This window comes from Gallinula chloropus (genome assembly GCF_964237585.1).
Source record: "Gallinula chloropus genome assembly, chromosome: 1".
Lineage (NCBI taxonomy): Eukaryota > Metazoa > Chordata > Aves > Gruiformes > Rallidae > Gallinula > Gallinula chloropus.
Genome location: NC_140085.1, coordinates 78,461,963 through 78,486,392, shown reverse-complemented (window position 1 = coordinate 78,486,392; position 24,430 = coordinate 78,461,963). Strand labels below are relative to the sequence as shown.

At 39.5% G+C, this 24,430-nt stretch overlaps 1 protein-coding gene across 1 annotated transcript in view; it reads left to right on the top strand.

Annotated features, from left to right (window-relative positions):
* PIK3C2G (phosphatidylinositol-4-phosphate 3-kinase catalytic subunit type 2 gamma) overlaps nt 1-24,430 on the top strand; it is a gene marked incomplete at both ends in the record, with an annotated part of 207,905 nt that overhangs the window by 101,903 nt on the left and 81,572 nt on the right. Inside the window, 4 exons of the mRNA XM_084261632.1 lie at nt 17,492-17,672; nt 19,002-19,109; nt 21,379-21,471; nt 23,661-23,790. Coding sequence (XP_084117758.1) covers nt 17,492-17,672; nt 19,002-19,109; nt 21,379-21,471; nt 23,661-23,790 — 512 coding nt within the window. The remainder of the gene's footprint in view (nt 1-17,491; nt 17,673-19,001; nt 19,110-21,378; nt 21,472-23,660; nt 23,791-24,430) is intronic.

Genomic DNA, 24,430 nt, shown 5'->3' with positions numbered 1-24,430 from the left:
CTTCTGGCTGAAAAAGTTTGAGTGTCTCAGCCTGAGGAATGCATTTCATTATGATCTTCTTTTATTTAAAGCTTTTTTTCTATAAATGGCAATTATTGTATGCAAAATGAATGAATCTGCAGATGTTTCAAAATTGCATCATATTATGTAAAGCATTTTACAGGCCTTGCTCTCTCATAGGTCTTTTTCTCTTTCCAGCTTAGCAAGCTTTTGTGTTTTAACTATAGCTGTTTGAATCGGGTTTTGGCAGAATTTGTCTTGAGCTACCCTAGAGAGTTGTTTTCAATCCATTTTTCTTTGAATGTGTCACAAAGTTCTTACTACATGACTTGAATAAATGCAGTGCAGGCTTGCATATCTTGAATTGATATGTTGGGAATCCTCATTTATAGTTATCGTGCAATTGATCACAACCTTCTCTGACAAGTTTCAGTTTAGTAAATCATTGCTATTTCTGAACACTGTTACTTTGAGGGGAAAGTATAAACAGAGAGAGGCTTCAAGTAGATATTAGACATTCAGTGTAATGAATTATTTGACATCATAACATTACTGTCAGTTGTATGTTTCTGTGGCTAACATTTTTAGGCTTAATCATCATTTTCCACCAGGATAAAATTTGAGTCTTGGACCTTTGTTGAAATGACTGAAACATTAGAAAAAAGGAGAATCATGAATTAGACTGTTGAATATGTTCCATCAGTACATGATACAACAGAAAATTACTTTAAGACTAATGGGGATTTTTCTGAGAAAGGAAGTCCCTAATGTAAAACCAAACGTCATTATTAACAAGTTTTTGTTTTGTTTTGTTGTTGTTGTTAGGGTTTTTTTTTTTCTTCTAAATCAAAGCCTAGAATAGGCAATATTTCTAGGGGGGAGAGGGGGAAGGATTGATAAAAAGTCTTCCTAGGTCAACAGTGCAGAATTAGTATAATTCTGAATTTTTATGTATTTGCAGATGATGAGTATTTCAGGATTAAATTTATAAAACCCATGCTGTTTGAAAATATTTCCTTAAGCATTAATTGCTTTCTGAATGCTCACCCATACTAAATGGTACATTACTCTCTAATTATAATGTTGTCACTTGGATGGGGACCAAATTAAAAATAAACTGAGAGACTAAAGAAAGAACTGTTGGATGAGTTGTCTTTGCATGGCTTTTTTTTTTTTTTTTTGCTTGAACAATGCTGCTAACGCCTTGTAATAACCTCCTTTTGAGCAAAAGAATTACACAATGGACCATGTCTTGCATTGTCTCATTCAGGGTTTTCTTGGCAAAGAGCCCACTTGGTCAAAACTTAGGTATGTTGGACCTTTGAGTTAAATCACAGGAAGTGACAAGTGAATCTAAAGGAATTAAGATTCCTACCAAATATAAAGCCAGTAAAACTCTACCCAGTAGTTTGTGTGACCAGTAGAGATCCAAGTCAAAAGACAGACAGATGGATTGTTCTTGAGCTCTAACTGTTGTGTCTATCAAATATTGTTTGGTAAAGTTCATGACGTTATTTCATTGTTTCAGAAAGAGATGAGGCTACAAAAATTGGGTTTTGTCTCTGAAAGGCCATTTTTCCTATATAAAGATATTCAGAGATAAGTTATCACAATATTATGTCAATAGTGGTATTTTTGCTGGAATAATTCTGCTGTAAAGTAGTTAGGAAGGAATTTTTCCCTGAATATTTTGAAAAATGTTCATCAAAATCAAAGCTTTTCACAGAAATATTGACCTTAGATGCAAACATTCAGATGGCATCCAAAGTGCCAGATGAAGTAGAAAAAAAAAGTCTTAAGACTTATACTAGTCACTGGAGATGTGAAAATAGACTTCTGGCTGAGGTAACCCAGTGAGTGCTACTTTGAATGATTCCGCTTCCCCATGCCCCATTGTTGAAAGGTACCCAATTCATTTTTAAAGTAAGTCACTCAACCTAGAAGAGATGCAAGGCATGTTTTAAGGCAATCCCTAATGCAAAGGTGGTTATATCAGCTCCTCTTGGTGCTCATCTGCATTGCTCAATCCTAAACCGCTAAGAATTGTCTCACTACTTAGCTTGAAAACAGACTCTCTTTTAAAAAAATGGATTTATGAAATACTAGTTGTATTTCACCCGGCTGCTTTACACGGATGGCTGGTACTTGAGAGAAACCCTGTTTGCTTATGTTAAAAAAATTAAAAATGTAAAAATTATGAAGTGGAGGGTGGGGTTTAAGACAGGATAAATTGCTGTCAGCACATGCACGGGAAACTGGTTGTAAATTTGATCAAAGCTGTCATGCTGGAGTAGCTGTTGGATTTAATTTGTCTATCTTTCAGGTAGCTAATACAAAATACCTCCCCTGTAAATTTTAAAAGGTGATTTTCCAAGGTGTGGTTGAGCCATACAGTCAAAGTGCAATGGAGCATTTGCAGCTCTAGAGTGGTGCAAGTTTCTGGTGTAAGGATAAGGAGATATGGAAGTGTTTTTCTGTTATTAACATTATTAATGATGAGAATTACTGTGGAGGTGAGTGATCGGATTGAAGATGTTTTAGAGATGGCCTGGCCTGAACTAGAAAAATACTTTCTCTACAGCATGACCGTTCTTGATGCCCTTACAGGGATCTAGATAAACCACAGTGAATGAACAAGTAAGTTAACTATTTTGTTAGTAAAACTAAGAATACTAATGTCCTTATTAAAAGGAGAGAGAGCACAGAGATAGGTATCATAATAATATAGCAACAAAAAATTAATGGTTACTTGAATTAGAGAAGCAATGGAACATAGAGAATTGGATGATCTTTTTGAATCAGCACCATCCCTCTCTCACAACCTGAGATTTCCTTTCTCATCTTATCTCATCTAATAAATGGCTTGGAGAGTTCAAATCCTTAGACATAAAAGGTGACTATTTCAGTGTAAACAATAAAGCAGCCTTCAACATCTCTCTCAATAAAATCCTGTTTTATGCTTCTTACTCATTTTCCTAGCTTGTGTAGCAGGGCTTTTATCCAAGTAGATTTTTAAAAAAAATTTTAAAAATATAATCTTTTTTCCCCTTACATAAGTGCTCGGTTTTCATGTTCAGATTCCCCCAGCAATTGTTCACAGTCTGTCATCCAGTGAAATTAAAATAACTTTCCCCCAAGGCCTCCTTACGCTCTATTCCCAGACCAGAGCTTTCTCCCATGTATGCAGCGATGTTGTTCTGCTTACACATGTATATATTGTGGTGCACGTGCTTTCCTGCATGCAGTCTTTATAATGTAATCCGTGGTGTTTTGTGTACAGAAACCAAATGCTTTCTTAGAGATTCACTTGGAAGTGGGCACAGGGTGTAATGTGCAAAGCAGCATGCTTCTGGCAGTCGAAAGGGGTGAAACAGAATTCCTTCCGCCCGGCTCTGCAGAAATTTCCTGTTTCAAAATCCCAGTTCTCCCAGGCTCAGAAGTCTGAGCTGTCTTCACTGGTTTGAAAAAGGAGGGAATTGCCAGAGTGGTCCCAGTGTCTGTGCAGAAGCGTGGAACTATGTTTGAAGTGATGCAAAAGAGCCTTGATACAGGTTCAGAGATAAATAGTAGTCACTGGTAGTCACCAAGGGAACTAAGGACAGCAAAGCAAAGTATCTTTATAGGAGGCAGGACACAAAAAAGCAAGAGGAGAGTAAGTAGTACATTAAGTAATATAGTTCTGCCATGTTCTCTAAGAAGTGAGTTAATTTTTCCCAGCTGTGACATTTAGATTCAGGTAGAGACCTCCTGAGAGAACTGGGAGATCTAGAACCGCTTCCACAAAAAACATTGTATCCAAGTAAAACCCATGCTGTTACTCTCCCCTTTCTATAAAGTGTAATTTTTATTTGATTGCCTATATTGCTACATGTTCCTCTGGAGACCCTTGTGCCTAGACATGTAGCCACTCTGTGGTCCTACTTCAGTCTAAGTTATTGATTCTAGAAAACAAATAGCCATCAACTTCCCTTTCTGAGAAGCCACTGGAGACTCATACTCTACCATTTCACACAAATCCTGACTCTGTTCTCCTTTGCCTGATGTACCTTTCCTAGGAACCTGGAAGACTAAGACAAATAGTGTTGACTAAATAGTCAGCTATTCATTTAGAGAAAGCAACTTTTACATTTTTTGCATTGCAAACACACAAGAGAATGTTTCCCAGGCAGTGGCATAGGCAAAACCCCAATATCTGTTATTCTGGACCTACAGGTAGTTAGTTCTGGCTTATGTGGTTTAGACAGTGTAAAGAATATTGTGGAGTCTTTGTTCATACCTTAAAACTAATCTATCTCTGAGAAATTTTTAAGTACTTTCTGTTTCTGTGACAGTTGGGCCCACGCTAGAATTACGTGCCACAAGTTGCCTTCAGTTGAAGTGCAGTTGATGGGACTGAAGGCAGACCAGTGATGTTTGCAACTTAGAAATGCGGCTCTTTGCCTGATTATTCATGTTATTATTTCCAAAGAGTTAGGATGGTCAACAGAATTCTGCCTGTCATTAGGTCATATCTTTCAAAACCACCTCCTGTTCTGGGAACTTATCATCATAGGGTCAAATTTCACCCCTTTTCTTTCCCCTGTCTCAGGAACTCTCCCAACTTGCTGCTGAGACCAAGCCCCCTGAAAAACCTGCTCCAATATCAGAGCTAGGTCTGCTTTGAACAGGGAACAGACCAGAGGACCTTCCGAGGTCCATTCTGATGTCAGCTGTTATATATTTCTGTAAGTTATAAATGAATTCTGTAACTGTCTGTGCTTGTTTCCTGATTTAGTTTCTACAATCCTGCAATTCTTGAGCCATCGGGGTGGTCTTTAGATAATGTCTCGCAGAAAAGGTGCTCTCATTGTAGGAAGCTTTGAGAATTACATGTTTTCTAAATAAGCTACTTGGTAATAGGTATCATCTGTTGGATGGAGACCTTCATCAGTAACTTTCTGTAGTGTTCCAGACAGGCCAGGTTAAAGCTGAAAGGTAATAATCAAGGTGAAAACTACAAGATAGCATCTCAGACATACAAGAATGGTCAAATGCTATGTATTCCCCAAGGAATTATACTTGACATCAGTGATGGCAACGTTGGGTCACTGCTAACACTCCATGACCCAAATGTTAATGCTATCTTTCACCCAGAAGTGTAATGAAATATACTTCCTTCTACCTCTTGTCAGTTATTTCATCTATAAATACCGACAGTCAATTATAGCCACTGAGAGATTTTATCTTTTACATTAAAACAAGAACAAGTGGTGCAGCACTAGGGATGTGCGCTTTCTTTTGGAGCATCTGAAGAAAGAAAGCCTGAAGGCAAGTTGAATAAACCCAAAATTATTTAGTATAGAAAAGAAAAGATAAAATAGAATAACTCGGGGGCAGAAGGGGCTAAGTTCAAGAATGCTTAATGTGTTTCCTATACTTATATTCATTTGTTTCAATCAGAAATGTTACAAGCATATAATGGAAAATACGATAAAATGAAAACCTTTAGGAGAAATTACCTGATTGTTCCGTTCTGCCGACATCACCAGTCATATGAGTGGGTATTAAAGCTCTGTGGCTAGGGAGAAAGCATAAAATTTAATGATGATACTATTTGAAAAATAGCTATATAAAAAGCCATAGGTTATACATGACAGCAAATGCTCTTTGGAATAAGAAACCAGTATTTTTCAATTAGAGTTAAGTGAGAAATTGTGTTACGTCGGCTGATATTAAATGGGTATAAATGTCTGGATTACTACAAAATTATCTGATGTCTGGGAAAAAAAATACTAATTTACTGAATTGATATTAATCAAGCTTATTAGCTTTAGTGTGGCAGCTGCCATCTTGGCTAATGCAGAAGGGATTGAACAGGGATTTCCAAAGCCAAATCCATGGGTGTGGATTAATTTAAAGCACAGTCCCTCATCGTGAGTGCTGTAGCACATTGTACGTTTTTAGCTGAGAGAAGGCTTTGTTTGCACATCAGCAGGGGAATTGGGGTTCTTTCTGGGAAAGAGGGCATTGCCACCTGCAATAATTATCCTGTGAGCACTGGGCGCAGAGGAGGTCAGACAGCATGGAAGGTTTCCACTCTTCTTAGGGCTTGGCATAATGACGGCTGATAAAATTCACCTTACCTAGCTCAACTAATTTCTACTTTGACCTGTAGCATTTCCTTTGTTGAGCCTGGTATTAGAAGCCAGTATTTATTCTTCTACCTAACCTCTGCAATGTCATTCCTATATGTGTGATGATTTCTATCAGGAGAACCACTTTTATTAATTAATCTCTTCTAATAGGCACAGCTTAGCCAGCTTCTCTGCGACTTGCATAACCCATAGATCTCACGTGTGTGTTTTTGTTGATAGGGCAGTTTGCTGAATGAATTTAAGGAGCCATTGTGACAAATCTTCTTGCAATTGTCAGTCCTTTGCGCTGTGTGTCGCTCGGAAGTACATTGCTTGGTCATGGTATGAAAATGGAAAGTCACTTAAATAACATCCCATTTTAATGTAATTTTTTGCATCAGTTTAAAGCTGACACATGCAGTCTCCAGCTGTTGCCCTCATTTATCATCAGGAGGTTTTTAAACGGCAGTTTGAAGGAGGTTTAAACAGTAATTTCCCTCGCTCTGCAAGGCTCGCCCATGGCTCCCACCCCATGAGTCCTGCCACTGCTTTTCTGGTAAAAATAATATGGCCCTTATCCGTATTAATTTTGTTTTGTATTTTGCTCCTTCAGCAGAGTACATACACATCCAAGGAAAAATGCAGTTGACTCAGGGTTGTTCACCTGATGAAATGTGAGCGAGCGTGTGTGTGGTGGGGGAGGGGAGGAAGGCGATGATTTCTGCCTTTCAGCCCCCTATCCAGCTGCACCATCATGAGCATAAGGACAGTGCTCTGAGTGCAAGAAAGATACCTATAGCAGAGCCAGTGAGTTTCAAAGTCCCAGTGGCATTTTGTGTCAGATGGCTGATCTATATTTATTCTGCCAGTGCAGTAGCTGCCCCTGGAGAGTACGCTCCACTCTTTACCTGACTCAGTACGTATGGAAATATGACATCTGCTTACTGCAATGCTACTTCCAACAAATGCGATTGTGAATCTTGGAACTAGAGCTGAACTTTTCATCAGAACAACTAAATCTTAATTCTGTTTTTCTCATGAGCAAAAAAAAAAAATATGCCCCAGGGCTGCTATTTTCTTCCATCTGATTGAAAAATGCTGCCTATACGAGTACCACATGGGAAAGAGGTGGCAGTGTTATTAAACAGACCTATTTGCCATGGCATTTACCTCTGTAGTGTAAGAGCAGCATACAAAAACCACACAGCATCCTATGAGAAGGTAAATAATCCTTTCCTTTTTTGAAAAGGAAAACAAAATAATAGAAAAATTAAAGAAATTTTCCAAGGTCATCCAGCAAGTAAAAAGCAAGAATTCAAGATGGATTTTTATTCATGTATCTGCCTTAAATTCTTCTGACATTAAAATCTGTGAATTTTAACCCTAAGACTGTACAGTTTGATCTGAAGAGTCATGTAAGATTTCCTTGATTAAAAGCTCAAGAAATAATCCCTTCTTGGTTAGGGGTTCATTAAAAGTGAATTTAGATTATTCTAGCTTATTCAGATCTGGTCCCACAGTTGAACATGTCTCAGCAGATGGACCTGTAAACCTAGGTGAAACTTAATGTCTATTGCCCAGCATTGAAAGAGCAACAAGCTGCCTGAAATGAGAGAGAATAATTTCAGCAAGCCTCTGCTAACTAAGCCAACCTAATTTCACATAGGTCTATGTCTCACTTTCCTACTGTGCCTGCCCTCCAGCTCTTCTGTTTTCCATGGTAACTAGGCCAAGCTGTCGACTAGGAAAATACCCTTGGGCCAACTAAAAAAGAAGAGTTTTCTCTTACTAATATCTTGCAGCAAGCTTTCCCTGGTACATGGGCTTAACTTCAAATTCCCACTTCTCTTTTTACAAAGCCAATATTTGATGGCAATAAAGTGGTGAAACAGAAGGAAGATCAGAACCAGACCAGTATTTAACAAGGAGGAATCCAAAGATATTTCCTTCTCTCCTCTCTTGCAAAAAATACTATTGCTACACAAAGGGGGAGCAAAAAATGAATAGAGAGCAAGAAAAGAGGAAGAGAAATAAAACCAGAGAGGAAGAAAGAAGAGACCTAGAAAGAAGGGGTATGAAGTTAACAGAAACACTCTTCTTTACAATGTAAATGCTTGTTCTTCTGTCCTGCCACTGACAGGAGTGAGCTGACGAGAGCCATCTCTCATCATCTCCTCTGCTTTGATTAAAGGAAAACCTAGTAGGTACCATCTTGTTAGATGAAGACTGCAGAGTAGCCTTTTGCATAAGGAGAGCTGCAGTTAGAGGAGATTTCTCCCTTAGAAGAGTCAGAATCATGGCAGGGTGAAAAATGTTATTGGTGCTCTGGAGACTCCACTGTTAAGAAGTCTGATTCTCTGTCTTCTGTTCCCCAAAACCGATTTAATTTTGATGGTTGTTTTGGAAGTGTAAAGGGCCATATGTCTTCATGATACCACTTTATTTGAGCTACGTAGGTGCTCTCAAAGTTATTCTTTTGACAAAGTCACACACAAACATGAACTGAGGCAACAGGTTGCTGTGAGCTGACGAGCTGATCCACACATCCTTTGTTGTTGAGCAGCATTGGTCCTACTACTGAAGCTGTACTCTTCAATAGGCTTCTCTAATGAGATGCCACATGGCAAATTGCTAGAAAAAGACATCTTACAGAAAGTGTGGTATGTTGAATGTGAGAGGAATATTAAACCAAAAAGTTTTACAATCTTGTAATTATGCTGAGGTACTATCACAGCTGAAACACATGAAGCGTTACCTGCTGAAAGCTCATTATACCTCCGTATTCCTGTGTAGGCAGTGATCTGAAAAGAGGTTCCTTTGTTAGATATTGGGAAAAGATGCTAAGCAAGGCCACTTCCTAGAGCAGAAATGTCTGGAAGAGACAGACACGTCAGGAAGTGATGTGAGATCAGGATCCTAGTTCTTCTGACGTGTGCTAAAAACACAATGGATCTACAGACAGGTTCTTCGAGAGAGGTAGAAGTGATGCTGCTTTAAAAGAACTATTAACTCCGCATGTATTTGGAATGTATCAACTCTCATCTCTCTGCCCTTCTGTTGGCATCTCAGAACCTTGCCTGTAAAAATCTGAGACTCTACTTGAAAGATAACAGCTTTGGTTATATACATTGTTAAATAAAGCAAATTCGTGTAACTAAGTGCGGAGCAAATAGGAGAATTAACAGCCCATCTCAAGATCCACTGCTCTCCAGAATAAAGTCTTTTGGATAACAGATTTGCAAAACAATATCACTCTCTCTTCCTATTTCCCCCAACCCCAAAACCAAACCACTCCCTCACCATACCCAGGGCGAGTCCTAAGAATGGTAATCTGCAAACTCTAGCATGATAAAGTTCAGATCTGGCTCAGAACATAAGAATAAAATGGGGAACTGCTCCAAATATGAGCAGCCAAAGGCCAGAATGACCTTGTAGAAAGACAGTTTTAGTTTCCTCCCTGAAGCTACTTCTATATTAGTATATAAGAAAAGTAAAACCACAACAAAAACCTCCAAAAAGCAAAAAAAGTGCACACAGCATTTTAACTGAAGTTAACCACAGCGTTGCACTGTAACTCAGGTTTAATTCTGCTGTTTCATGTTAATCTGGATCGCCCAGTGCATGCAGAACCATACAGAATCCATTCTGTGTCACACATTGTGTATTATAGTGTCATGAGGCGGTTTTTGTTCCAGCTGTGAAGCTAATGGGAAGGTACAGAAGCTATCCAAAGCCATTTTGCTAGACATGAGCTACCCGAACAATAGGCAGATGAAGAAAAACCATTTTGAGATTCTCCTCAGTGTATCGCTGTGATAACTGTGGCCTAAATTCAGATACAGTGCAAAGCTTAGTAACTCTGTTGTCTCGAGTGGACTACTTGAACCTGGATTAATTTTACATTTTATTTACGTAGTTTAAATACAGAGTAGCTTAGTCACCTCCTGTATCCAATTAATTGCTGGCATATTTGGACATCATCCCATTAAAGCCATTGGGTCTGCTTGTTTTTGTGGTGATTATCCCATCTAATCCCATTCATTGCAAGCTTCCAATGCTGTCATCCACTGGGAAGAATGCAACGATTTCTGTTATGCCTGGAATGAATGGCACGTTTCAGTTCCTGCACCACCAATTTACTCTAAGCTTTTACAAAGAGAGATGGTTTGTAGCTTCTGACAACACTGTGGTATTTTTACTGAGGAAAAATCCCCAATTTTGATACAAGTGCAGACAGGGGTTTACATAGTCATTTTAGGAAAGTACTGGCAAAAACAGACTTTTCAAAATTAATGCCTGATTTGAATGCTATGTTTCTTACTGAATGAAGAAAAGTAATACTGCCTTATTGGTAATCTTCACGTAGATATTAAATGCAGCACATCTGTTAATCTGCCTTTTAAAATGTATTTATTTGAAATACATTTTTTGGAGGGAAAAGTTAATCATTCTTGTTGGTTCTCTTTACTAACATGGTGCTACTTTTTCTGTTACTAGTTGAAAGCAGTTAGATCTATAGTTGTAAGCCAGACCTTAAGTCACTGTCAGCCTTACTAACACTTGTGAGGCAGCCTTAGCAGGGCTTGGCAATGTACTTGTCTGGCATTGCATAGCCTTGGTTTCCACTGATCTGTTGATTTTTGTGAGCCATCAGGACGTTTGTTCAGCAGTTAGGGCATCCTGTGGGAGTGGGGAGAGCTGGGTTGGTTGAATCTGCTGGATCAAGTCATTAGCCTGGATGCAAGTTGCACTGCCTTGTTCATAAAGATCTTACTGGAGAATAATGGCAACTAGTCGCTTGGCTCTCAGAACAGTGTCATGTTTCTGAAGTCTAACTAGCATACACATAGTAAGACCGTGACCTTTTTTGTTGTTGTCTAAGGGACACCAATGAATGTGTCAGACATCTGTTCAAGGTTAAGTTATTTAAAAAAAAAAAAAAGGAAAAACCCAAAAGAAAATATATCACGTGGCCTTTTAAAACAAAATTTCAGTTGAAGTGGAGTTATTTTCCTTTCCTGGGTAAAGCTTTGAAAAATGAGTCTGTAAAAGCAGCTCTGTTACCTGCACAGCAGCAGGTGAAACTGACTGAAGGTTTCTTATGTGAGAGGTGTGAAAAGCCAAAAGCAGGCAGGTGCTGCAAGCTACTGAACAGCTGCTGCGCTTCCATCCTGGAGACTTACATGGTTAGAAAGATTCAGAGAAAATATTGTACCATGCTTCACTCAGTCTGCTCAAGAAATGTAAACTTCCATTCTTGTCTTGCTCTAGAATAGAAAGAAGAAAAGATTAGAGACAAGGCAGAGCTCTGTGCTTCTCTCTTTCTGCTGGCCTTCTACTTGGCCAAAGACAGGGAGACTGAAGGGAAGTTCAGTCTTGGTCCTTCCAGACAACTGAATGACCTCTCACCATGTTTTTGTGTAGTGGTGGATAACGCCTGATGCTGCAGGCATCACTTGGGAGAACTGCTGTGTCCCTTCCATCTTTGATGTACATTAACTCTTCTGCCTGATCAACTTTCTTTCCCATTCTCCCCTGCAGACTTGGTGGTGTTCTCTATGTGTTAGGCATTTTGTGCTTCTCAGTTGTATGTTTTTACGTCTGTTCCATTGTTGATTGTCATGCCCCAATAGGTCTACATAGAATGGTGCTGCTGTTTTCCATATTCCTTTCTGACTTGCAGGACATAAATGACACCTTCTTAGAATTTGGGGTCAGTTTAAAAAGAGGGGTGTTATCCTGCATCTGTTTTTTAAAGGAAGTTGACAGAGAGAGGTAGTTTTGTTGTCTTGAATACAAAAGGACCATGAGGACAGAGCCATCTTAAGGCTTTCCAGCAAGGTAAATGAAATTAATTTTTTCTGTATGGTGAAGAAGGCTGGAAACAGAGATTACATTGCAAATGGTGCCAGTGTTTCTTTCTGTTCTCTGAAGCGATAGCTGCCATCCCACAGACACGTTCCTGGGAGATTCAGCAAGTTCAGTCATCCATCCAGGGCACTGGCAAAGTGATCAGAAAAGCCACGGTCATACTTGCCAGCTTGGCCTCTGCTTGGGCTGTGTTTGAAGAACTGAGTGCTAGCAAGTGAAAAACAGATTGGTCTCCCAGACTTAGCTGTACTCTGCAGGGGAGTAAGGGGAATTGCAGGCCTAGGGGATGGAGGATGACAGGTACTTGTTAAAATCTGGAATTTGTTGGAGTTCACGGTGTTTTTGCAGAACTTGCTATGTTGCCATTTCTGTCCAAGGGATTTTCCCTTTTATCACTGGCAAAGAAGTAAAAACCTTGTCTAGTGTAATTGTGGGGAGATAAATTAAGAAAGATTTTACTTGAAAGTGAGTAATTAATAACAGCAGTTGCCCACTCACTCATCCTCATGGCCCATTGTAGAGGTACTTAGATTGAGGTACTATCCTTTGGCTGCAGATATTTTTTGAATCTTTTATCCTTGTGCCTGTGAGTAATTTTCAGTGGGATTTAAGAAGCTGCAAAAACCCCAAAAACAACCCCAATGGTAAACCGCCTGTTACTTTCTCTCCTGTTTAAGAACACAAACAGTAAAATGTTTCCTTAGAGGAGTCAAAAATGAAATTTGTGAGATGCTCTGGGTGTGTCCCACAGCTCCATGGCACAAAAAATCAGAGAAAGCACAGGTTAGGAATGTTGCAGGATATCTAGTGAAAATAGAGATGGATGGCAACCTCGGATATCGAAGCTGTGCAGTGGTAGAGGTGTGTTCATGTGCTAATCTTTGATATTATTGGCTGTGGAGAATCATTTTAAATCACTTATTGCTATAATGAACAACAGTCAGGTACTAATGTTCTGTTCTTCTGTGACTTGTCCTGCCTTCAGCTTAGTAAAACTGAAAACAAGCATAAAATATGCCCTCACAACAAAGCATATTGACTCGCAGTCAAGTTTACCAATGATTGACCAACAAAAGGAAAGGCCTCAGCATTCAGCTTAAAACCCTAAGGCACCTCATTTTCATGGTGTCTCGGAATGTAAAACACGTTAAGCAAAGAGTGCACGGTGAGTGTGCCGGTAGGCACAGTTTTTGTGTAATAAATACCGAACATCACTTGGAAATTAATTACCCTGGGTCACTGCTCTGACACCGTGTGTAAATAACCCAGTCAAACTGTACCATGCCTTTTCATAGCAGGTAGGGGCCAAAACTTGCAATAAAATACTAGAGATCCTGGCTTTTTCTTGAGTTTCTTTTGCTGCAGCGTGGTTTAACAGGCTACCTGCAAGCTAATTCGTCCTGTCAAGAATTACTCTCTGGTCCACCCGGCTCCCTTTTCTGAAGGAGACAAGGAACAGATGTTCAAGCAGCAGAGTTGTCTGAGCAGCATCACTCTTTCATTTATCTGCCAAATCCAACTCAGAGAGCAGACTGTGCTCTGCTGCAAGGTCTTTAGAGCACCAGCTTCCCTCTGTCCCCACACCAAAGGAGAATTGAGACTGCTTCACCTGTTTCAGTACCGAGATCCGTGCAATCTCATCCCTTTCTTTCCTTACTTTTCTTCCCCTATCCCTTATTCTTTGTTTTTAATTTCCCTTTTCTGCATAGCAGCTGGCTTTAGGTCTGTTTCTCCTTCTCTGACACTGCAGCCAACTCATCCTGATTCAACCCCACCTTCCCTTCTGCCCTGTAGCAAAAAACATCTCTCCAGCACACTTGCATTTCCCTACCCAGAAGAAATATATAAATGCTTCCACAGCTGTGAGTGCAAGAAAATGGGGTTGTGGTCACCTTGGAGGCACAGAGTGGGTATGTGCAGAAAGGGAGGCAGCTGCTTGCAGAAGGAAGTTGGGGGGGCATCTTTCAGGGCACCCCAGAGCATGACTTGGACCTTTTGCTGCTAAGCAGGGGCAGCCTAATTTGCTTTTTTACTAAATTTCAGGGCAGCATCCTTCTGTTTCCAGCTCTGTTGTGCTGTTTCCCAGAAAGTGACCTTTGGACAGTGTATCTGAGTGACCCTTGCCTTGCTGAGAACAAAGGTGCTTGTCCCAAACCAGAGAAGGCCGAAGAGTAAGGAAGTCTCCCTGTTGTTAGGAGCAAGATCCTCTGCGTATGTCTGGCATAAAGCCAGGCTTTTATATTGAGTTCTGTCTTGCAGAACCCTGTGAAAATTGTTAGAGGAAAAAAGGTTCACGTATTTCCTTACTTGCCAGCCTTGAGTTTTAAATCATTCCAATTTTGTCATCCTCTATCACAGCTAGGCATCCTGTCCTAACATGAAAATTTCATTAGGGTCTTGAGCATTTCTCCACCCTGCAACCTCAGAAGTGGCAGGCTTTCCTATCTCTGCTCAGTTCTCGCAACACCAGAGCAAAGATGTGTGGGCCAGGAAACCGGGAAGACAGAATTACAACCGCGTATTTGTTCAGTTGTTGAATAAACATTTCGGCAAAGCCTACAGTGAGTCATCACATTAGAAGCTGTCCTTTGTAGCATCCTTGGGACTGCTTTTATAAAATGAACACAGAAGTCAGACCCAGTTAATCCAAATCACTTTGCAAATTGCAGCCTAGAGGCTTTTAAAAGCATCCCTATCCCAGCGGGCCTGCGGAAGGAAGTCGCGCTGCCTGTGCCACAGTCGCCAGGCACATTTTGAGTGCGGAGCCCCGCGTCCCTCGCAGGGCCGCTGAGGAAGCACGAACGCGTTGTCAAAAGCTGCCATGTGGGTTCAGACTGTGGAGCGTGTGCTGGGCTGCAGCTGCCGTGGAAATGGATTTTACCAGTGACTTCGTGATGGCTGCTTCAGCTTGCCCTGGGGACTGGGCTCAACGAGCTTGTGTGAGACGATCCAGACTCTCTACACCCTCCATCCTCATGTACACCTGTCGCACAAGCTCTCTGAATCTGGCCCATAATCCTTTCTCACGTCCCCAAGAAATCTTTGTGTCATCTGTGTATATAAGCTTATTTTCTGTGAACGCTCAGCCATAGCAATAATCAAAAAATGGATCTTCAGAGTTGATCTGCCTTATGGGAGGAGTAGCTCTTTTTTAAAATAGGAAAACATTTTGCTTTTTCTAATTTACTTCCTGTATGTGAAATCCTGAGCCTTTCATTTTACAGAAATATATCTGAGAGGATTAGGGACATCTCAATCATGAAAAGGAAGCCTTTCTGGATTCTCTAAATACGTATGGTTAATATGAAGTAGTTGAATTGGTATAATTTAGATGCTCAGGAGCCGATTCCAGTGCAAGCCTAAGTGCAGACAGAAGATTCTGCACCAGCATAACCTAGCCAGTTCAAAATAGATAACACAGTAATATCTCTTCATAGGCATACTTGCACTTGTATTTGCAGAGTAGAAGTGAACAAATTCATTCTGCCTGTGCTGCAAGAGAAATGCATGCTGTTCAGCTGGGCTCTACTTAAGTAGACTAAAATTCCTGCCCATGTGACTTTTTGGACTGTGCCACCAATGCTTTTGTTCAAAAAAATAATCACAGAGCCTGCTCTTGACTTGTTGAAGTGGACAGAGTGTGCTTTTAATGTAAATCACATTGTTTACATATAACTGAGCTAAAAGGCCACTGCAGAATGTGATTCAGTACCCTAAACATAGGCTGGTTTATACAGCACAGGGCATCTGCAGCATCAGCATGGGAGTGACCCATGCCCTTCCAAGGCAGCAGATGGAGGTCAAATAGGATTTCCTAGAGTAGCTAAAATGGCACAAGGTATCTACATTTAAGACACTGAATCACACCCTGTGGAATCTTGGACTTAATCTGCTTTGAATCTGGAAGAATTTGTTTATCCAGTGCCATATACGCATGTGCTCTCAGCCTTCTTCAGTTTGTGGAGGGTTCAGGATAAAAGTACAGCTGCCCCTATATGCTGGGGTTTCCCATTCGCCAGGCACTGCAATGAGAATTTGTATTTCTTTCCAATCCAAAAAGTAATTATTTGTTTTTACTAGACTACAGAAAGAAATGTCATTTCAATCTCCTCTGGAGAGTACCAGTGATAAACATCTCATATCTCATCCCTTTCATGTCTAGGCATTTCTGATAGAAACACCACACATTATTTTAAGATTTTTCTGTACTTACAAACCCTTAGATATTCAGAGGTTTTGTGTAACTGGAAAGGCTTTTCAAAAACCAGTAGGTGGTATTACTCTGCATTGAATTATATAGGAAAAGAGGACCTAGAAGGATCACTGCCTTATAAAAGATGACAAGAATCTCTCATCACCAAAAGATGCAGGGGCTGCAATACTGTGATGCTTTATATATGATTTGAAGTGTCTATGAATTATGATTTTTTTACCTTTGAACATCAGTGCTTGATATCTCATTCTTGTTTTTTGTTACGTGAGAGATTCGTATGTGATGTGCCTTAAATTTCTCTGACTTTTGTCCTGTGATAACTAGCAGTGTTTGTAACCTCATCAGGTAAGGGAAACTACATTAAGATTCAGGCATTTATAAACAATCTAAGGATTCAGGTGTTCTTAAGGATGAAGTTGTGGAGAGAAAGGTTTGGACAAAAGCAAAGAGCAGTTCATCAGTCAATCAGGAAAATCCTAGGTGATGGGCAGGATGTTAGTAGCACTATGAAGCTGGCGATTCCATCTACACTTACAAAAATAAATGGGTACAAAACATCTGCCCCACATAAGGATAAAATTTCCAAGTTTTCTTGGCACAAATGAATGTGTGATTACAGAAGACTGCATGGTAAACATAGAAAAAAAATGGGTTTGGTTTTATTTCTGACTTTTATGTTGGTAATAACTCCAGTTCCAAAGCTTTTACAAATTCAGAAGAACTAAGGGCTGAGTGTTTGCTTTAGTCCAACACTTACCAGTAAAGAATGAAATAAAGTGGCCTCATTTCAGTCTTTTCAGCAGCATAACCAATTTCAGAAATGTTTCCCCAACTTAAAACAGTGAAAGTTGCTAAAACTGTTGATGCATCTGAGACTAAAATGGTCTTTAAACGCACCTCCTAGCTGAAAGATGTGCTTGATTTTGTAAGTGTACTGGCAGGAGGAGAAAAAAAAAAGAATAGGTTTAGGTTGGACTTCAAAAAATACAACTTATTTTCACTTTCTAAACTTTTCTTGCAGAAATAAGAAGCAATACAGGCACTGCACTGTGTATGACAATAAGAAGTGGCAGGTTTCTATTGATTCAACACACTCAGAATCTCATTAGTTATCAAATGGGACTTGAGTACTGCCAACAAATAAACAGGGTGGGTTTTTTTTTTCATTCTCTGCTGCCCAAAGTCAGCAAATACAAATTAGTCTGGAGTGCATTCATTGTTCCTGCTAGAGGTGATATAAAATAAAAATCAGTTTTAGATACACAGATGGTTTTTTTTTCCCTCTTTCCTTCAGGCTGTTGAAGAATGCACAGAATGAAGTTCATTTCAAAATCTGGTATCAGAAGCTACTGGCTGCTCTCCAATTCTGTGCTGGAAAGACCCTGAACAATGAGCTTTTGAAGGAGGGGAAACTTATCAGAATTCTGGAAGACATTGCCAAAAAAGTAAAAGTGGCCAGTGATCCAGAAAGAAAGGTTTGTTAAAAAATACCTCTCCTTCAATCTAGGTTTCTTCTATTTTTTCTAAGGTGACCCCTATTCCCTATAATGCCCTTCACATAAATAAACTAGAGATTCAACTAAAATCTGTAATATTTTGTGCTGCTCTGAAAACAAGTAAAGCACTCTTGTCACTATAGTCTCAAGGTCAGCAGATCTTTTAAGCCATTTAAATCTCTTTGTCACTGGTTTCTCAGCCAGACTCTGAGATGCTCAGAAACGATGGCAACAAAGCAGGCTAGCATCCTACCGAAAGGCAAGCTCACATTCAGCACCTCATCCTGGTACATTTGACTCCCGTGGAGCTGCACTGCTTCTTGAAAACTTTGCTAAGAGTTATCCTTGACAGGCTGAACATCCTCATTATTTAGCAAAGCCAACCTGTGTGGACTGGACTTAATGTCTCTGATGCAGCATTTAGCAATTAATGCTGGAGGCATGTCTGCAGCGATGCGTTCCTGGCAGCAGAAGGCTTTCGGTCGTCTTCTCCAGCAGGTGCAGCTTTTGCATTGCATAGGTGCATTTCCAATTCAAAACTGTTAATTTTCCAAGACAGCTGTTGTTACTTACCTGATGTGTAAAGCTGTTTCTTGCTGAGACCTCAGCAAGACAGACCAGAAAGCCAAATAAAAATATACCTGCCGCTGCTGCTTATCATGACAGTTACGAATTCTTTTTGCCTTGTTAAGGATTCAAAGATTTTCAAAGGATTTTTCAGAAAACTCTGTCTTGCTACTGAGAGCAGCAAAGCAAACACGGAAGTAAAGAGATGAAAATATTTGCAAAGAGAAAAATCCCTGTAAAGAAAAATAAGTAGAAGTGATACATTATACATTACTGATGCATAATTCAGTTTTTAGAGATTAATCTTATGGCTGTGGTTACTGATACTGAGAAACTCCCAGACCTTGCAGTTAGCACACCTACAGTTCTGTGAGGGAGATCACAGGTTTCAGGCAACAACCAACAAATCCTGAAGTCATCCAGCAGAGCACAAAAGACGTGAGGTGTAGCAGAGCAGGTGCAAGGCCAATCAGCCCCTAATGAAGAGTATTGAATTTGAACCTACGTGGCAGCAGGAACTGGCAGTGCATCCAGGCAGTAAAAGCATGAAAGCGGGGTAAAATCACAGTTCTTATTTTTAATAACTGCACCTCAGTGCAACCTCATTAGCTGTGATAAAGTTATATAGATGCTGCTATCTCCAGAAATTGCACTGCTTGTTTAAAATATGGAAAGGCAGCAAACGGCTTAAAAGCAGCTATTGTATTCTTTCGTGTTACCATAACAATTCACATGTTGCAGGAGGTGTTAAAGGTGGAACTCAACAGGCTTCAGCAGTTCTTCCAGGAGGAAAAGGTTTGTCGGCTTCCCCTGAATCCTGCACTTGTTGTCCAAGGCATAGAGGCAGATGTAAGTCCAGCTCACGCAATGAATTATATTTGTAACGTTTTATTGGGTTACATTTTTAGAATAAAAGGGGGAAAAGGAGTGAATGGCGTCACTGACTGGGAAATAATTTTACTGGTGTTAAGCATGAGTCATCTGCTAAACTGACATTCGGCCTAATCCTCTTCCAGCTTTGGGCTTTGTTGGAGGCAGAGGAGCAAGGGTCTGGTGGAGGTGGGAGTTGCTTTGATGTCTCACCTTCTGCAGCCCCAGCAGCAGAGTTGTCACAGTCTGAGCAGTCTGCTCCCCCCTCAGCTGCTCTGCTGTGGTGGTGGGATTGGAGAGGGCACCTGGAAGCCCTGAAGTTGAGGTCTGGTTACTGTCCCACTCAGGTAGCTCTTGGTGGCAGTTTCTTTTCTCCCCTGTCACGAATGGGAGTAGCTGAAGGTCTAGTGCGAGCTCTCATTTTCCAGAGGTGAGACTAGGCACATGGCTGAGAAATGCTAAAATATGAAATATTCACAGTAATTTACTCGTGTCAAAGACCCCTGTTAGAAACGACTGAAACAATAGTGCTCTTTAGTGTTGCATGACTTTACTTTGACCACAGTACAAGGGCTCAGTTATTCGTTGTTTAGAAATGTTTTCATAACACTATTACGCCAGGAATAAGCTGATCCAGCTCTGGAGAAGAAAAAGGTATCCAGCAGCAAGAGAAAACAAACCTGAAGAGCCATGTATATTACGGGTTATAGCTGCCTAATTACAGCAATTTGTGCTCTATTTTTGCTCTCTGGCTCATTATCCACAGCAGACCTGATTCTAAGAGGTGCTGATCCCTTCAATTGCCTTTGACCTGTGATTCTCCAAGTAATTGCTATTCAGCCTTGATCTCGCTGAGAACAGAGGTCTTCCAGCACCCCACAGGTTTGGGCCAATTGTGTATGATATAAGTCAGAAGAATTTGAAGCCTGCTGCTTCTCACTGCTTTCAGTCTTTTTGGAAATAATGACTAATGGGAATGTATCTCACCATACAGTCATGCTATTTATACTGCACCAGCTTGGCTGGGCAGATACAAAGTGTTTAAGTATCTGAAGAGATTTTTCTTTTTTAAAAAATTTTTCTTATATCATCATATGCCATTATCTTGCTATAAATATATTCAGCTTCTTGATTGAACTGTATGTCAGCATAATCATGCAAATTAGCATTTTAAAGTGCTTATAATTACACAAATTTAATTAATTCTGGTACCATCTATTGATTTTACTAGTAGCAGGCGCTGCTCCCACCTCTGTCAGTAGTGCATTAGCTCACAGTAACCTTTCAAGCACTTATTGAGACATTTCAATTGGCAGAATTCCATAGGGGGTCGGGATTTCATCATCAATAGTGGCTATTGCACATCGCAGGGGTACAATGTGACTACGGCAATATTTGTGTGCTCGTACCATGCTTTGAGATGTTTAGATGAAAAGCAAGAGACAGCTGTGTCTAGTAGAGGCTTTGTTAAAATTAGCCACCATTACACTCCACCCAGTAAGTACAGCAGTAGCTCCTGTGGGGTGCTCGTTATTTCTAGAAACGAGGCCATTAATTTACCATTGTCTTTGGTTGTTTTTTCAGTGGGATTTTTCCCCTCCTTTTTTTAATGATGATAATATCACCCTGACTCACACAGGATTTGCAATGCTTGGTTCATTAATGGTTTTTGAAGCCCTTTGAGGTCTTCAGGTAGAAGGAGCTGTAGGGCATGAGAAGTCAGAGTTTATGTTTAATTAAGATAAATTCCACATAAAATGGATTGTGGTTTGCAGTGTTTCCTGTATTCTAAGCCAGAGTGAGGTCAACAAAGAAATTAGCAGGTTCTTTGCTTCCATAAAGACTGTATGATTGGCCGTTTTTTTTAATTTATTTTTTCCCAGAAAATAGTAGGACCAAAGGCTTTTCAATTCTTTGCAGATTCTCATTAGATCACCCTCACACATTTTGTCCACTTGGTCCCAGCCAAAGTTCATCGTTAATAGCCCTGGGTAAAAATGAAAAACAATAAGTACAGAAAACATTATCCATTCATATGGTCATGAAAAGAGTTGTCTGGGAAGAAGAATTTCCAGTTGTCCTGACCTAATTAAACAGTCAGTAATACAAAGAATTCCTTATTTTTGTTATCAGTGCTACTGGGTAGTATTTAAAGATAGTACTTTTTTTTCAGAGGTATTGTATTAACCTGATGTTTGTATATATGACATGGTGGTTCTTCTCTCTCATCTTTTTTTTTTCCCTAAAGTCATGTTCATATTTTACATCCAATGCTTTTCCATTAAAAATCTCCTTCATCAATGCAAATGCTCCGAGTGGAAACATCAATGTCATTTTTAAGGTACGTTGTTCTTCTAATCCTCAATTCCTTTTGTATGGCAAATGTTGATTTGAAATTCACCTAATTTATGTTTTAAACTTTGAGCCTGAGAATGTTTGATTTGTCTCTGCTGTTCACTTTTCCCAATTATTTTTGACACTAGAACTTTTAATGGAATATGCTGAGGCACTGAAGTATCAAATTTTTGATCAGTAGAGAATCAAACAACTTCTTGCAATTTATTTTTTTTTTCTTAGTGGAGACAAGCAGGCAAAAATCTGTAGTTTGTATCATTTTAAACCTAGTTTATTTACCACACTGAAGTCAGAGGGCAAGTCTCGGAGAAGAGATAGTTCAAATGACTGAATCCCATAGCCTTGTCCATATGTCTCTAACAAATGAAAATGCTGGAGTGTTAAAGACTGCATTTCCTACATAGAACTAATTCTACCCCATAAGCCTGCGTGGTGGAATGGGCTGAGGAAGAAGGAGGTGGAGGAGACAGCAGAGGAGCTTTGTCTTACTGGAGTTATTTGGAGGAACTGACTGAAAATAAACTCCGGTTTATTTTCCAGTTGTCTCCTAGAAAAGCTTCAGAGTTCGGGACAGTGCTGAGTCCATCTGCAAAAGGCAGTTCACATGATCTAAAGTTACTTCTCTTTCAAAAAACCAGAAGTTTTCATTAACTGTGGATGCTGTTTTTAGTGAAGAACACTAAAAGTCATAAAATGGCTGATGGATACGTAATGGTCAGTGTTGCCAAATATGATCCTAGATTCCTAGATCTTTTGCAGTATCATGTTCCAAAACAGAAGCCTAAAAATTGATAAAATTATAAAAAGCAGAAAAACCTCCAGGATTTCTAGGCCATCTAGAGTTATGCTGACCTTTAGAGCAGCTGTGATTCTCAGGAATAGAAGTATGCTTTCCAGGCATGTTAGAGGGAGGCTAGCAACTTTAAGGTTTTTTTCTTTACAGTTAGGAGGCTGGTTCTTACAGTATTTCATTTGCAAATCAAAGTTAAATAGATAATTTCCTACTTACTTGAGCATCTTGAGCAAATGCCTGCTCATGGGGCATTTAAACATTTCTGCTTGCTTTACCTAGACAGTATTTTCCCTGCTCAGTAATGTTCAACAAACAGCTGTCCACCTAACATAGAAATATTATAGCTGACATCACCTTCTCCTGTCAGCAAACCATTATGCCATTACGTTGAAGGATGTTTTACTTGTATTGTGGTTCCATTATTTGTTTATGATGGATAGCACATACGTAACATACTAAATTGTCTACTGACTCTGTATGTGAGCAGAAGAGGGAAAGTAAGTGGACAGAATAAGATTTTTCTCAGGTTTAGGTATTAAGAATTAATTTGAGTTAAGATTACCCTCAAATGAAAGAAAAATAGATTTATTTTTTTTAAAGAATAGTTTATGTCCCCTCAAGTACTCATTTCATAGCATTGAATGTCCATAAATTGGAATGCTTATATAAATAGAATATAATAAAATAATAAAGCACTTATAAACACCAGTAAAAGTCACATGTATTTTAGATGGGGTGGGAAGGAGAAAACAAAAAAAGCAGAGCTTTTGTTTTCACAGGCCATTTACTCAGCCACGGTTGAAGATAATCTCTTCATTACCTCTTGTGGCTACAATTAAAGCCCCATTTCACTAACATTGTTGTTTGACTGGCTCCATGGGGAGAGCAGTCAACACTGCATCACTGTTTGAAACTGAATATGAATCATGTCATGGATAAAATATAAATTCATGATAAAATTCCCCTTCAGCCTGCTGCAAATGCCAAGTCATGAAGCTTAACATTAGACAAACGCTGTCATTCGTGAAAAGGGATCTAGCATTAGGTAGACTTTAAAATGTAACTAAATTAGGATCCTACCTCCGGATTAAATTTTCAAAGTCTAATAATTACATACGGATAATAAGCAGAAAGGCTGCAGTTAATCTGGAAGCATTTGTTTTCATCTCTGTGGCTGCTAAAACTGCTTCTGCCTATGTGTGCCATTTGCTTTGTCCTCTTCTGACACAGAAAGACAAGCAGCAACTTTGAAGAAAAACAAGAGGGATTTGCTTTAACATTAACGTAGCCATTTTGGTGAGGAAAAAAGTCCAGACAAAATGGGATGTTATTTCTATTTGGTATCGAAGGAGAAACCTGGATTTCTTATTCAATTTTCACAGATAGGCGATGATTTACGTCAAGATATGCTGGTTCTGCAAATTATTCGAGTGATGGACAGCATTTGGCTCCAAGAGGGACTGGATATGCAAATGATCATTTATAGGTGTTTATCTACAGGAAAAAACCAAGGTCAGTTTTAGATTATAAATTATCTGTGTTTGCATTATTCATATCTCTTGTAAACTACAATACACAAAAATGCTCCCTTTAACTTTTAATTCCATGGGTGTTTTATTTATTTTCCCAATGAAGAAAAAACAATGCTCAGAACTTCAGTTAGTCAGGCTCTAAATTGTATACTCACCTCCTTGTGAATGTTCTTTTTATTTATTTATTCTGCCCCTTCAGAAGAAGTGCAACCAAGCTCGTTCAATTTTGTAGCAATTTAGTCTGGAATTTTCCAAAAGCCTTAATACCATCAGCTTGATTCTTAAAAGTAACTTCACGCAGCAAAAAGAGGGGAGGGCTGTGGAGGAAACTAGCCATATAGCTACTTAAGTTTTAATCCAGCGTGATCCTGCATAGATGCTTAAATGAACCTGGATGCATGTGGCTACGGAAAGTATCCGTAGACAAGTTATGACAGCTTTGCAGTGTTGATTTTGAAATATTACTCTTGCGATTTATGCTGCTTAGGGCAGGCCTGACTCACCTGAAAGCTTTATTTCTCTCTTTTAGGGTTGTTATAGCAGAGCAGTGGCAAGGATACCAATTGCTCGGTAAAGAAATTTACTGACAGCAATAAGCTTACTATTTTTTACTGACTCCC